Source organism: Balaenoptera ricei, chromosome 18 (genome assembly GCF_028023285.1).
Source record: "Balaenoptera ricei isolate mBalRic1 chromosome 18, mBalRic1.hap2, whole genome shotgun sequence".
Classification (NCBI taxonomy): domain Eukaryota; kingdom Metazoa; phylum Chordata; class Mammalia; order Artiodactyla; family Balaenopteridae; genus Balaenoptera; species Balaenoptera ricei.
The window spans coordinates 55,030,679-55,046,597 of record NC_082656.1 but is presented as its reverse complement, the minus strand read 5'-3'; the positions used below and the strand labels follow the sequence as shown (position 1 = coordinate 55,046,597).

Below are 15,919 nucleotides of genomic sequence, written 5' to 3'. Positions count from 1 at the left end.
TCAAACGGTACAGCTGATTTAAAAAACAGTCTGGCAGTTCCTCAAATGGAGTTACTGTAGGATCCAACAATTTCACTCCCTAGGTATTTACCCAAGAGAAATGAACACACTCTACACAAAAACTTATATATGTATGTTTATAGCGGCATTGTTCATAAGAGTGAATTACAATCCAACAGTGGAAACAATCCAAATGCCCACCAATTGATAAATAGATAAACAAAATGTAGTACATTCACACAGTAGAATATCATTTGGCAATAAAAAGAAATGAAATACTGAGACATGCTACAACATGGGTGAACCTTGAAAACATTATTCTAAGTGAAAAAAGCCAGTCACAAAGGACCACATATTTTATGATTCCATTTATATGAAATGTCCAGAATAGGAAATTTAAAGAGCCAGAAAGTAGCTTAGTAGTCGTCCAGAGCTAAGGGGTTGGGGGAAAATGATGTGTGACTGCTACTGGGCATTGGGTTTCTTTTTGAGGTGATGAAAATGTTGTAAAAGTGATTGTGATGATGGTTGTACAACTCTGTGAATATACTAATCAGAAAGCATATAACTATGTGGACATCCAATTACTATACAAAGTGAATACATTCATAAAGTAAATCAAGTGTCAGTTTAACAGATTGGCCTATGACTCTTATTTAGATTTCCACTGTCCTATTTGACTTAACCTTGGCAACTTGACTTTAAACAGCATAAAATAATTTCAACTGATAAATACCCATGTCACTGCAAACTTTACAAATCTCTTTTGCATGAAGACTAAAAGCTTAGTAAGAGCTTACCATTTTGAACTGTTGTATGTGTTAGGGTTTACTTCTATTAAACTATCAAGGTTTTGAGCTCTGGTAAAAATTACAGATTTTAAATATATAAAAAGAAGTATTCTTATTGGTACCAAAGGGGATAGTGGGGGAGGGGGGCAGGAGATAAATTAGGACTTTGGGATTAACACATACACACTACTATATATAAAATAGATAATCATCAGGGACCTACTGTATAGCACAGGGAGCTCTACTCAATATCCTATAATACCTATAATGGAAAAGAATCTGAAAAAGAGTATATTTTATATATATATACATATAACTGAGTCACTTTTCTGTACACTTGAAACTAACACAGCATTGTACATTAACTATACTTCAATAAAAATAAATAAAATTTAAAAAAAGAATTCTCCTGTGGAAAAATAAAGAGAGGACTTGAGGACACCTCTCTAATTTACTAACTTTCTGCACCTGATCAAGTCTCTTACTCTCTGACCCTCAATTTTCTTTCTGTTAAATTTTTACCCATTTTGAGAGTCAAGTAAACTTTCTTTTCTGTAGCCAGAATATATGGGTGCAAAATTGGGCCCAGAGATTTCTTTTTCCACTTTTTTTTTTTTCAAGTGAGAATTTTTATTACAGTAGTTCTTTCAGAGCTGGGGCAGTGTCTACATTTTCCATTTAATTTGGAGACAGATCCTGTACAGGACTGGGATAGAACTGAAGAAGAATGAATAACATCTGAACACAGAACTGAGGGATGAGCAAATGACTTTGTAGTGGTGGTTAAAGCCTCCAGACGTAGTAACTGACTGTGATGATCACCATCCCACTGGAGAGACGGGGTGCATTTGTGAATGTACGTGTGATTGTTGGGTTATGTTAGGTAAGAGGCACAGATGAAACTGCAGGAAAGTAAAGGAGAGTGTGTGCACGTTACAGCCAGCCACGGTGTTTTCCATCCCACACCCTCTTCTACACAGATGGCCACAACGACACCGCCTTGCTGAAGGAGGCCAGACAGACCTCGGAAAGCTAGAGGAAGGTGACGTTACGAGGAAGGAGAGGCAGCTAAAGTTCTTGGTTATCAAACAGCTACAGAGCAGAGAATAAGGAAGCCAATAGGTAGAGGGAAGAGCAGGAGAAAAATAGGCAGAAGCCAACAAAGAACTGACAATGACAAAGAACTAAGGTTAATGTCTGGGGATTCCTGATGGAATGTCCTCCGGTCAAGAATGAACAACCTTCCAGTTCAGGTCTCCGTGAAGCCCGGCCATGCTACCATTCCTGCCCTTGAATTTCCATTTCCTCATTAATCTTTCCAATAAAACCCTGTTTCATGAGCAAGCCTAACTCAAACTGAAACGTCTCTCAAGTCATATTCAGTGAAAAGTTCCTTAATTATACCTCCTCATTTACTTGTCATTTTTTAATTTGGATCATTTCCAAATAATATTTGAATGAGCTTGGTTAATTGTAAGCCCAATACTGTTCCCAAAATAGTGGATCCTATTGAAAATGTATCCTCCCTCATTCTATCAGAGGCTTGCTTGGGATCACAAAAAGAGAAGGCAGAGGATGATTTGGGGAATTAAGGGAACAGAAAGAAACTACCTACCTCTTATATGCAAGAGCCTTTAAGAGATGAAAAACAGACAAAACAGTGAGCCAGCTCTTTTCCTACTTTTCTACTCTCTTCACTTGATATCAACAATATCATTTCTTTACATAAAAGTTTTTTTTTTTTTTAAACAGAAAAAGCAGCTGTATCTTAAGAAGGTTAAAAATAGAAACTTATTGCTTCTAGGGTCCTCCCATGTGTTGGGAGAAGAATTGCTAAACATGGAAGACTTTTAAAATTCTTTCCTAATTTAAACAATCTGTAACAACAATGAAGTATAGCTTCTATGTTAACCTTCGCTGTAAAAGAAACAAAGTACAACAGTTTTAAAGCTGGTACTCTCTGTGGTGTAAAGAAATTCCAAAATTAGGTCCTGTTTTGTGGCTGTGATGAATTTGTGCATTCTTTTAGCACTACGTATCCAAGGAAGAGATTCCCAGAGTGCTTTCTGCACTGCTGAAAACCTACCAAGCAACAGTAAGTAAAAATAAATCTTCATAGCCCAAGTGCAGAGCACTGAATTTCCATGATGCCTTTTACAGTAAGCCATTGAACAGCAGGCCCTTAGTCAGAAATTCTAACAGAATTCAAATTTTGCTAACTTTTTTCCAAATCAGTTATTAAGCACCCTGTACATTGTTTTTCATATTCAGATAGTGTTTATATTTAAATATCACAGTACAGTTCAACTTCTCAGAAAATCTTTCAAGGTTATATAATTTATGAAGGCTCATATGGAATTCATAAGAAAAACGTAAATTATAATAAGCCTTACCTTTCATTTTTACTCTTAGACATATTGGAATTTACTTCAATTAAATTTTCTAGGTCCTGGTCTCTATAGGAAAAAATATATATTTTTTACATATATATATATGATGTAGTTACATACAATTTTAGGAAATAAGCATTAGAATAAAAAATTTTTAGATCAGTACAAAATTCTAAACATAGTCATTTGTGGTCTTTAAGAATATGGACATTGAAAATCTGACATCGAATATTTGTCCTGTGCAACTCAAGTATGAGCATGGATTACGTTATGAGAGAGAAATAAAGAACTAATTTTTTGGAAGGTTTGAGAAATCTGGTCTGAAAAGAAACAACTGATTGATATTCACATTCGGCTAACTTTGAATGAATACTTACTTTGCATCACAAAGTACTAACTTGTGTATTTCCATGTGGACTATCTCATTCAGATCTCACAAAATCTTGCAGGACAGCATATGGGGCTCAGAAAGGCTAAGTGAATTTTCCAAGGTCAATTGACTAATTTGTAAAAGAGTCAAGGCTTGAGGCTGAGCCACCTGCCCATCTGAAATCAACTCTTAAATATTTAATTAGAGCCTTCATTCCAGCTTTTTGCATGACAGAAATATGAGAAGTCAACCCCAAATTTGAATAAACAATTCATAATGTGGAGGATAAATGGGACATTACATTCTTAAATCTTGGGCTACAATAATGATTTGACACACCTTCATGAGATACAATGTTCTCTGGTATGTTATGTATATATTAATTATTTATATATTTGCTATAACACTGGTAGTTCTTAATTTTTTTCCATGAGTTTGGAAAAGCCTTGTCACCAACGCTATTGGTTAGCAGGATGGTTTAGGAGTCAGAGCAAGGCCATTTCTTCTCCTACTTTCTTGGGCAAGTTAGTCAACCTTTCTAAGCTTCCTTTTGTAAACTAGGATAATAATATCTAATTTCATAAGGTTGCAGTGAGAATAAATGAGTTAATGTAAGTAAAATTTGTAAGCACAATGACTACAGTTGTGACTGAACTGAGTAAGAATAAATAAGTGATAATTAACAGAAGTGTAGTGACACAGCACTAGGGACTATGGATTCCAAAATTCTGAGGGACTATATTTTCATTTTTATTTCTGCCCTAACTTTTCACATCTTTAGAGTTAACTCCAGTTTTCATAAATCTCCCTTCTCCAGTCCTGAATAGTAGACTTCAAGTAAGGTTCTTTTACATGGAATCAGTGTAGGGACTCTGACTCACAAAATTAATATTGATAAGGATTAAAAATAACATAAAAGTCCTCATATTTATGTGGGATGAGATTTAATACTCTTTTTATATAACATCCAAGCCATCAATAAGTGATAAATATGCTAATTAAGCAGCATTCCATAGCTACACTTAAACCTCACATTTAAAATACTAGCTGCGGGCCTGGGAGATCAGGAGGCAGGCAGGAGGGGCCCTCCAGGAGGAGCGGGAGAGGAGTGGAGGTTGATTGCCATGCCCACTCGGGCCTGGGGAGCCTGCTGTGCTCCTAGGCCATCCCCTGCCCTCCAAAGCCCCCTCCAGGCTGCGTGGGTCTTTGGGGGCATAGGACAGAGGCTGGGGAGATCAAGAGAGGCAGGCGGCAGATGAAGTCCCCTGCCCTCTGAAACCAGGGGTGGGGGGCACGCCTGGGCCCCTTCTGTTCCTTGAGCCTAAGCCCCACCCACCACAGCCCCCAGGGCCTTTTCCAGCCCTGTGGTTCCTGAGCATTGGCCCCACCCACCACCCAAACCTTGTCCTTGCTTAGGCCCTCCACAGCCAAGGCCTTTTTTTTTTTTTTTCTTTTCCCTCTTCCTCTTTTCTACTATTGTGGTATTCATGTACCTTCCTGATGTTGATTCATCTATATTTTAATTTTATATTCTTCCTAACATATCTGTTAGTTTCCTAGTCTAATGTTATTTTTCACTTTGTTTTTTTCTTTTTTCTTTTTGGTGCCCCAGGTGGCTTGTGGGGTCTTGGTTCACAAGCCTCGGGCCAAAGCTCCTGCAGTGGGAGCTCCGAGTCCAAACCACTAGACTAACAGAGAAAGACCCCAGGGAATATTCATTGGAGTGAGGTCTCACGGAGTTCCACATCTCAGCACCAAGACCCAGCTCTACCCAATAGCCTACAAACTCCAGTGTTGGAAGCCTCAGGCTAAACAACCATTAAGATAGGAACACAATCCCACTCAAAAAAGAAAAAAGAGACGGTAAAAAAATATGCCATAGATGAAAGAACAAGGTATAAACCTATAAGACCAAATAAATGAAGAGGAAATAGGCAATCTACCTGAAAAAGAATTCAGAGTAATGATATTAAAGATGATCCAGAATCTCAGAAATAGAACGGAGGCATGGATTGAGAAAATACAAGAAATGTTTAACAAAGATCTAGAAGAACTAAAGAACAAAAAAACAGAGATGAACAACACAATAACTGCAATGAAAAATACACTAGAAGGAATCAATAACAGAATAACTGAGGCAGAAGAATAAATAACTGAGCTGGAAGACAAAATGGTGGAAATAACTGCTGAGGAGCAAAATACAGAAAAAAGAATGAAAAGAATTGAAGACAATCTCAGAGACCTCTGGGACAACACTAAATGCACCAACATTCAAATTATAGGGGTCCCAGAAAAAGAGAGAAAAAGAAAGGGTCTGAGAAAATATTTGAAGAGATTATAGTTGAAAACTTCCCTAACATGGGAAAGGAAATAGTCACCCAAGTCCAGGAAGCACAGAGAGTCCCACACAGGACAAACCCTAAGAAAAACACACCAAGACACATATTAATCAAACTAACAAAAATTAAATTCAAAGAAAAAACATTAAAAGCAACAAGGGAAAAGCAACAAATAACATACAAAGGAATCCCCATAAAGTTATCAGCTGATTTTTCAGCGGAAACTCTGCAGGCCAGAAGGGAGTGGCAGGATATACTTAAAGTGATGAAAGAGAAAAACCTACAACCGAGATTACTCTACACAGCAAGGATCACATTCAGATTCAATGGAGAAATCAAAAGCTTTTCAGACAAGCAAAAGCTAAGAGAATTCAGCACCACCAGACAAGCTTTACAACAAATGCTAAAGGAACTTCTCGAGGTGGGAAACACAGCAGAAGAAAAAGACCCACAAAAACAAACCCAAAACAATTAAGAAAATGGTAATAGGAACACACATATTGAAAATAACCTTGAATGTAAATGGATTAAATGCCCCAACCAAAGGAGAGAGACTGGCTGAATGGATACAAAAACAAGACCCATATATATGCTGTCTACAATAGACCCATTTCAGACCTAGGGACACATACAGACTGAAAGTGAGGGGATGGAAAAAGATATTCCATGTAAATGGAAATCAAAAGAAAACTGGAGTAGCAATACTCGTATCAGATAAAATAGACTTTAAAATAAAGACTGTTACAAGAGATAAGGAGGGACACTACATAATGATCAAAGGATCAATCCAAGAAGAAGATATAACAATTATAAATGTTTATGAACACAAGATAGGAGCACCTCAATACATAAGGCAAATGCTAACAACCATGAAAGGAGAAATCGACAGTAACACAATAATAGTAGGGGACTTTAACACTCCACTTACGCCAATGGACAGATCATCCAAACAGAAAATAAATAAGGAAACACAAGCTTTAAATGACACAATAGACCAGATAGATTTAATTGATATTTATAGAACATTCTACCCAAAAGTGGCAGATTACACTTTCTCTCAATTGCTCATGGAACTTTCTCCAGGATAGATCGCATCTTGGGTCACAAATCAAGCCTCAGAAAATTTAAGAAAATTGAAATCATATCAAGCATCTTTTCTGACCACAATGCTTTGAGACTGGAAATCAATTACAGGAAAAAAACTGTAAAAAACACAAATACATGGAGGCTAAACAGTGCGTTACTAAATAACCAAGAGATCACTGAAGAAATCAAAGAAGAAACAAAATAATACATAGAAACAAATGACAATGAAAACACAATGACCCAAAACCTATGGGACACAGCAAAAGCAGTTCTAGAGGGAAGTTTATAGCAATACAATCTCACCTCAAGAAACAAGAAAAATCTCAGATAAACAATGTAACCCTACACTTAAAAGAGAAAGAAGAACAAAGAAAACCCAAAGTTAGTACAAGGAAAGAAATCATAAAGATCAGAGCAGAAATAAGTGAAATAGAAATGAAGAAAACAATAGCAAAGATCAATAAAACTAAAAGCTGGTTCTTTGAGAAGATAAACAAAATTGATAAACCCTTAGCCAGACTCATCAAGAAAACAAAGGGAGAAGACTCAAATCAACAGAATTAGAAATGAAAAAGAAGAAGTATCAACTGACACTGCAGAAATACAAAGGACATGAGAGATTACTACAAACAACTATATGCCGATAAAATGGACAACCTGGAAGAAATGGACAAATTCCTGGAAAGGTACAATTTTCCAAGACTGAACCAGGAAGAATTAGAAAATATAAACAGACCTATCACAAGTAATGAAATTGAAACCATAATTAAAAATCTTACAACAAACAAAAGTTCAGGACCAGATGGCTTCACAGGTGAATTCTATCAAACATTTAGAGAAGAGCTAACACCCATCCTTCTCAAACTCTTCCAAAAAATTGCAGAGGGAGAAATACTCCCAACTTCATTCTACGAAGCCACAATCACCCTGATACCAAAACCAGAAAATGATATCACAAAAAAAGAAAATTATAGACCAATATCACTGATGAACATAGATGCAAAAATTCTGAACAAAATACTAGCAAACAGAATCCAATAGCACATTAAAAGGATCATACACCATGATCAAGTGGGATTTAACCCAGGGATGCAAGGATTCTTCAGTATATGCAAATCAATCAATGTGATATACCACATTAACAAATTAAGGAATAAAAACCATATGATCATCTCAATAGATGCAGGAAAAGCTTTCGACAAAATTCAACACCAATTTATGATAAAAACTCTCCAGAAAATGGGTATAGAGGGAAGTTACCTAAACATAATAAAGGCCATATATGACAAAGCCACAGCAAGCATCATACTCAATAGTGAAAAACTGAAAGCATTTCCATAAGATCAAGAACAAGACAAGGATGTCCATTCTCGCCACTCTTACTCAACATAGTTTTGGAAGTCCTCGCCACAACAATCAGAGAAGGAAAAGAAATAAAAGGAATACAAATTGGAAAAGAAGAAGTAAAACTGTCACTGTTTGTCGATGGTATGATACTATACGTAGAAAATCCTAAAAATGCCACCAGAAAACTACTAGAACTAATCAATGAATTTGGTAAGGTTGCAGGATACAAAATTAATGCACAGACATCTCAGGCATTCCTATACATCAACAATGAAAAATCAGAAAGAGAATTTAAGGAAACACTCCCATTTACCATTGCAACAAAAAGAATAAAATACCTAGGAATAAACCTGCCTAAGGAGACAAAAGACCTGTATGCAGAAAACTATAAGACACTGATGAAAGAAATTAAAGATGATACAAACAGATGGAGAGATATACCATGTTCTTAGATTGGAAGAATCAACAATGAGAAAATGACTATACTACCCAAAGCAATCTACAGATTCAATGCAATCCCTATCAAATGACATATGGCATTCTTCACAGAACTAGAACAAAAAATTTCACAATTTGTATGGAAACACAAAAGACCCTGAATAGCCAAAGCAATCTTGAGAAAGAAAAACAGAGTTGGAGGAATCAGGTCCCCGACTTCAAACTATACCACAAACCTACAGTAATCAAGACAATATGGTACTGGCACAAAAACAGAAATATAGGTCAATGGAACAGGATAGAAAGCCCAGAGATAAACCCACACACATACGGTCACCTACTTTATGACAAAGGAGGCACGAACAAACGATGGAGAAAAGACAGCCTCTTCAATAGTGGTGTTGGGAAAACAGGACAGTTACATGTAAAAGAATGAAATTAGAACACTACCTAACACCATACACAAAAATAAACTTCAAATGAATTAAAGACTTAAATGTAAGACCAGACACTATAAAACTCTTAGAGGAAAACATAGGAAAAACACTCTTTGACATAAACCACAGCAAGATCTTTTTTGACCCACCTCCTAGAGTAATGGAAATAAAAACAAAAATAAACAAATGGGACTTAATTAAACTTAAAAGCTTTTGCACAGCAAAGGAAACCATAAACAAGACCAAAAGACAACCAGCAGAATGGGAGAAAATATTTGCAAATGAAACATTTGAAATGAAACAGACAAAGGATTAATCTCTAAAATATACAAACAGCTCATGGAGCTCATTATCAAAAAACCAAACAATCCAGTTAAAAAATGGGCAGAAGACCTGAATAGACATTTCACCAGGAAGACATACAGATGGCCAAGAGGCATATGAAAAGATGTTCAACATCACTAATTATTAGAGAAATGCAAATCAAAACTACAATGAGGTATCACCTCTACCTGTCAGAATGGCCATTATCAAAAAATCTAGAAACAGTAAATGCTGGAGAGGGTGTGGTGAAAAGGGAACTCTTCTGCACTGTTGGTGGGAATGTAAATTGATACAGCCACTATGGAGAACAGTATGGAGGTTCCTTAACTAAAAATAGAACTACCATATGACCCATTAATCCCACTACTGGACATATACCCTGAGAAAACCATAATTCAAAAAGTCATGTACCACAGTATTCATAGCAGCACTATTTACAATAGCCAAGACATGGAAGCAACCTAAGTGTCCATCGACAGATGAACAGGTAAAGAAGATGTGGCACATATATACATTGGAATATTACTCAGCCATAGAAAGAAACGAAATTGAGTTATTTGTAGTGAGGTGGGTGGACCTAGAGTCTGTCATACAGAGTGAAGTAAGTCAGAAAGAGAAAAACAAATACTGTATGCTAACACATATATATGGAATCTAAAAAAAAAAAAAAAAATTGGTATTGATGTACCTAGTTGCAGGGCAGGAATAAAGAGGTAGACATAGAGAATGGACTTGAGGACATGGGGTGGGAGGGTGAAGCTGGGGCAAAGTGAGAGTAACATCAACATATATACACTACCGAATGTAAAATAGTTGGCTGGTGGGAAGCAGCAGCATAGCACAGGGAGATCAGCTCGGTGCTTTGTGTCCATCTATAGGGGTGGGATAGGGAGGATGGGAGGGAGGCTCAAGAGGGAGGGGATATGGGGACATGTGTATGCATATGGCTGATTCGCTTTGTTGTGCAACAGAAACTAACACAGTATTGTGAAGCAATTGTACTCCATTAAAGATCCTTTTAAAAAAACAAAATAAAATAAAATACTAGCTGCACATCTTTGAAAATGTAGAAATTAGATTTCCTGCTGCCTCCTCGCGCTGTACCTTGGATTCTCACGATAGCAGTGATTGGTGAGGGACTTAACCAAGGGAGCCGCCCTCATCCCCCTCCAGTAGCGGTTAAGCTCGTGGAGTGTGGACCCACCCAGGGTGGGTTCCAATTCTGGCTCCGCCACTTCTGTGTCAGCCTGGCAAAGTTTCTTAACCTCACTGTGCCTCGGTTTCATCTTAAGATAAAAATATCTTAAAAGACAATAATGGTACGTACAGAGTAGGGTTGCTTTAGGGATTAAATGAGTTATATTAAAGCACTGAGGCGTTTCCTGGCACGTGGAAAGCGCTCTAAGGCAATTGCGGTTCTTTGATGTCTCAGTCTGTTTTTACTTTGCGGATTCGGGAAAGTCGTCAGAGACCATGCCCCTCCTCTGTTTCAGAAACTCCAAAGGCTCCCTTTGATTACAGCAGGGGCTCCGAAGTGATGGTGGGGGGGGGGGGAGGGGCTGGGGGGGAGGTAACATAGGCAGTGTGTGATACGATACGTTGCGGGAGTGGGAAGAAAATACTAGAATATTTCTAATTTTTGTGTTTTTTAATTTCTTGTTTGTGTGTTAATGTTTATAAAGAGCATAATATTACATTAGTTGTACATATAAATAACTTGTAAATAAATATTTATTTTGGGGGGTTTGGGCTGAGAACTTCTTTTCCTTTTTTTTTCCGCTGGAGACAGGAGGTTTTATTGATGCTGATGGGAGTAGGTGGGGCCCCCTGGATCCCGGAGGGGGTGGGGGTGGGGCCGAGTCAGTCAGTGGATGCAAAAGGCCTGAGCACACGGGGTGGGGGGGGGGTCGGGGGGGTAGGTTAGGGCACATTCATCAAAAAAAAAAAAAGAAAATGTAGAAATTAGTTAAATTATTTTTTAATGTGAGTTATAGTAGAAAATATGCCAATTAATATATGTAAAAAGTACAGGATTTCAGAAGTAGCTCAGAAGTATCAAAATCATTTGATTCTGCAGTCTGAATGATGTAAAATTCAAAACTGACTTCTTCAATATAACTACTAGAACTGTGTGAGGAGACCTCCCAGATCGCATCTTTCAAATCTAGAAATAGAGACAGCAGGCTTTGCATTCACCTAACCTGTGACGGTCCTTCCCTATTACTAGAGTCACCTTCTTGACCTCAGGGGTTACCATACTATCTTAATAGCCTGAGCATTAAATGATCCTCCGCTTAACATTTTAAAATGCAATAGTACTTTACTAAATACTTGGGGATAATGGGATAAAAATTAAGTGGATTATCATGATCTTCCATAATTCAGTTTCCCAGGAATGCCAAACAGGGACGGTTGGCAATGGCAAACAGTGAGAGATCACCAGGAAATGTGAATTTTGGGGAATTAGAATTCTGTCCCAGGAAGTGATTCTCCCTTCAAAGCTAACCTTGGATGAACTGAGTGACATTTTTTAAGGAAGCTGGTGTTTTTCATTATGACTTGAGAGTAAAATCACATTACCATGGCTAACATGGCCTTGCATGCAGTAGCTGCTCCAAAAATACTTGTGGCATTAAATTAATTTAAATTCTCTTTTTTCTCCTTCTCTGGTGGAAATCTATGCTACCTTATCCAGCTCTGGGAAAAGACCTGAAAGGGACCCCAAGGGAAAGATATTAGACCCTGAGCCTTTATGGCAGTCAGCTTTGGCCACATCTAGGTATAGAGTGTGCATAATAACCTCTTAGAAACAGTTCAGAAGAGGCGGTGATGGACATTTCATCTCCATCTGTGTCAATCACCTAGAATCTGCCTTATTTCACCCCTGAATTGCACATATTTCTTTCCTTTTTTTCACACAGCTCCCAACCAGGGCTTTGTTTCCTTATTTTGGGACATTTCCTTAGGGGTTGAATTTTGCCCTCCCACCAAATCTATATGTCGAAGTTCTAATGCCAGAAAAAATCGAGTTCAAATGAGGTCATTAGGGTGGGCCGTAATCCAATATGATTGGTATCTTTATAAGTAGAGGAAATTTAGGCTCACATACACACACAGATGGATAACAATGTGAAGACAGAGGGTAAAGACAGCCCTCTACCAGCCAAGGAGAAAGGCCTGGAATAGATCCTTCCCTCTGGACCTTCAGAAGGAGCCAACCCTACTGACATACTGATCTTGGATTTCTAGCTTCCAGACAGTGAGAAAATTAATTTCTCTTTTAAGCCACCCAGGCTGTGGTTCTTGTTATGGCAGCCCTAGCAACCAAATACACATTTGCTTCTGCCCTCATGACATGATTATGTTTAGTTTCTCAGCCTGATGCTGGATGCCCTCACCTGCTCTGGCACTTTCCACTCCTGGCTGCTGCAGATACTGCATCTTTGATCTGCCTATACCACCCCACCCCTCACCCCCAGGACCCAAGTCTTTTGGACCCTAGCTATTGTGAGGGAGAGTGGAAATGGATTTAGATCTAAGCAAGGAGGAGAAACCAGAATCCTGCAAATCCAACCACTGTAGGTAGATAACTCAAAATTGGAACGTATGCTTGCCTTCAAAGAAGCACACTCCCAAAGGGATATAATTGTGAATCATTGAGTAAACCATGTTATTAGCGGCTTCATAGAATTTTTGCTGTTTTTATTAAACAGTGCCACATATCAAGTTTGGTAGAGTGGATTATAAGATTTTATTCTGAATATTTTATACTAATATTTAAAGCAAAATTAAAAGTTCCAGATCATGAAAAGTACAAAATGTGGATTTGCTCTGGTTGTTCACCCTGACTGATGTCATCAGCTAGATTTGGAGATCCAATAAAAGAAGTTCAGATTGCCCATAAACTTCCCAAGTTGAAAAATGTAAAAATAAATTTTCATTCTTTAATTAAGACTACATCTATCTTATCGTGTCTTTTACACTGTGGTAGAAGATGAAGAGCTGTGAGTCAAAGTGTGAAAAATAGATTTTTATAGAAGCCCAGCCAAATGCTGCAGGGTCAAACAAAGGCTTGATTCCAAACCTTTTCTGTGGCAGTTCAGTGGAAGACCTTATAATTTTGTGATTTTATGAACAGTTGGAATTAACTTCAAGAAAAACCACCAATTCTCTGTGGATACAGAGAGAAATGCTAAAAAGAAATTTTGTTAACCATAGCAACTGAAAATGCTTTTCTTTACATAGACTACAGAATGTTTGGGAGAAGAGTATGTAGAGTCATAGCACACATTTTGAATATGAGCATTTATCTATGTTATAATCATGTAATTTATTTTCTACTGCCCCATTAAGGAATATAATACTCCCTTGCGAGCAGATTAAAGAAAAAAAATAGAGATTCTGGGGACCAAGGCTTATTATGTCTCTTATAACACAACTTTTCCTAGGATATGCTCTACATGAGAGAAAGTAATCAGCTCACTCCCAACTGCTCTTCCTCTCTTATGAAGGTGTGGGAGGTATTTATCAAATGCTGCAATATGTTTCTCTCTCTCCAGCTCACTTACATCGTTTTTGCAGAGTATCAAACACATTTGCAAAATTAAAAACCTCCATATAGAAAATTTACTATGGTACTTCTTTTATGCCAAGAACTAAAACTAAGGCTTTAAGCTTTAGTTCAAAGGAATATTTATCTCTCTGAAGGGAGTGTAGAATACAGTGAGATAACTGCTATAATTCTTCAACTCTATTGAATTTGCAAAATGGTCCCAGCTTTACATATTTTTATAATTTGTTTCAATGAGGGAGTCTTAAAGATTTTATATTAAAGAAATTAACAGGTCCGTAGAGAAAATGATCAATTTAGGTATTTTAAATATAAGATGTGACCAAGAATTTCAGTGGCTCTAATTCACCATGGTTCATTGAGATTACATTTCAAAATAGAGTCATTGGCTTGAGCAAGGAGACCAGTCATAGGATATCAGATCCCTCCAGTCTAGTTTCACTCATGGGGCTCAGAGTGTTAGAGTTATAAGGCAATGGGCTTTGTCTAGTTGGATGATCACAGGTCTTGATTAGTTTTGAAATTTAGCTTGTAACTCAGAATATTTATTAAGCACCTAATACGTGTCAAGCATTGTGCCATGAATTGTAGATAAAGACACGAACAAGACAGATCCAATCTTTGCCCTTAAAAAATCCAATAGTTGACGAGAGATTATTAAATAATAATTCCAAGAGACAAATATCATAGGACAGAAGAACAGAGAGCTTGAGAACATCCAGAAGGACCTGATGCAGAAGTGATGGGTCAGGTTGGGCTTCCCAGAGCCTGAGTAAAAGACACCTAAGCTGACACCTAAAGGATAAGTAGCAGTTATCCATGCAGCAGCGATGACAGAGGAGCGAGGCGTGTTCATGTCAGGGGGTGTGTGGGTGGGCTTTGCTTGTGGGTGGAGCATAGGGAATGGGGTTGGGGAGGCCTGTGGAGGCAACATCATGGCGAGCTTTGGAAACCAGGTTAAGGGGTGCACTGTTGTCCAGTGGCAATGGGAAGCCACTGGAGGATTTCATCAGAGGAAGGACAGGATCAGATTTGTGTTTTAAGAAGATCACTCTACAGTGTGGCAGACAGATTGAAGGGCAGAAGGTACCAGAGACAGCAGAGGGACCAGTGAGGAGACTTAACAGTAAGCTGGGCTATAGTAGCAGTTGGGATGATGAAATGTCTCGGTTCCTGAGATAACTAGGAGAAGCACCCAGAGTGACCTACTGATTATGGAGAATTAAGCAATGGAAAGAGGCAAGGTTACCTCCCACCTCCAGCTTTCTGTCTTGAGCAGAAGTATGAGAAATATGCAATAGGAAGATAGGAAGGAAACCTCCTCTTATTGGGATATTAACAAGGTATGTCTTAGCAAATAGGAAGCCCTTATAAAGATGGACGTATAATACTACAAATAGTTCAGAATATTTTTTCTGCTTCAGATGAAGGTTGCCTTTTCTAACTGTAAAGACCTGTATCACTAGATGTTTTTCAATCTTCATGTGGGAGCAGCAGTTTATAGGCTACCGATAATTAAATATGCCACTTTAATGTTGGTTCATGAAAATGTGAAACTGTCATTGCTAAAATTCACAGTTTCTCCCTGAATAAATGAAAATTCTGTACACATTTGCATTTGTTCAAGTTGTTGTCTTCCTAGAAAGAGCTCAGGGACACCTGCTTACATTCTGATCCATGACTGAAATTTATTCCACCCCTAACTGTGAATTAAATATACAGCTGCTGGAAATGTCAGCAAAGTCACATAAAAGGAACTCTGATTCACTGCTGTTATACTATTAAATAATCAGTGCTCCTGTCACATTGAATTGGATGTAAAAGTGC

The 15,919-nt window shown here is 37.8% G+C and overlaps 1 protein-coding gene across 3 annotated transcripts in view; it reads right to left on the bottom strand.

Moving 5' to 3' along the window:
- SCEL (sciellin) overlaps nucleotides 1-15,919 on the bottom strand; it is a 240,374-nt gene that overhangs the window by 15,009 nt on the left and 209,446 nt on the right. For all 3 annotated transcript variants that reach the window (XM_059902796.1, XM_059902794.1, XM_059902795.1), the window contains exon 23: nucleotides 3,185-3,247. In XM_059902796.1, coding sequence (XP_059758779.1) covers nucleotides 3,185-3,247 — 63 coding nt within the window. The remainder of the gene's footprint in view (nucleotides 1-3,184; nucleotides 3,248-15,919) is intronic.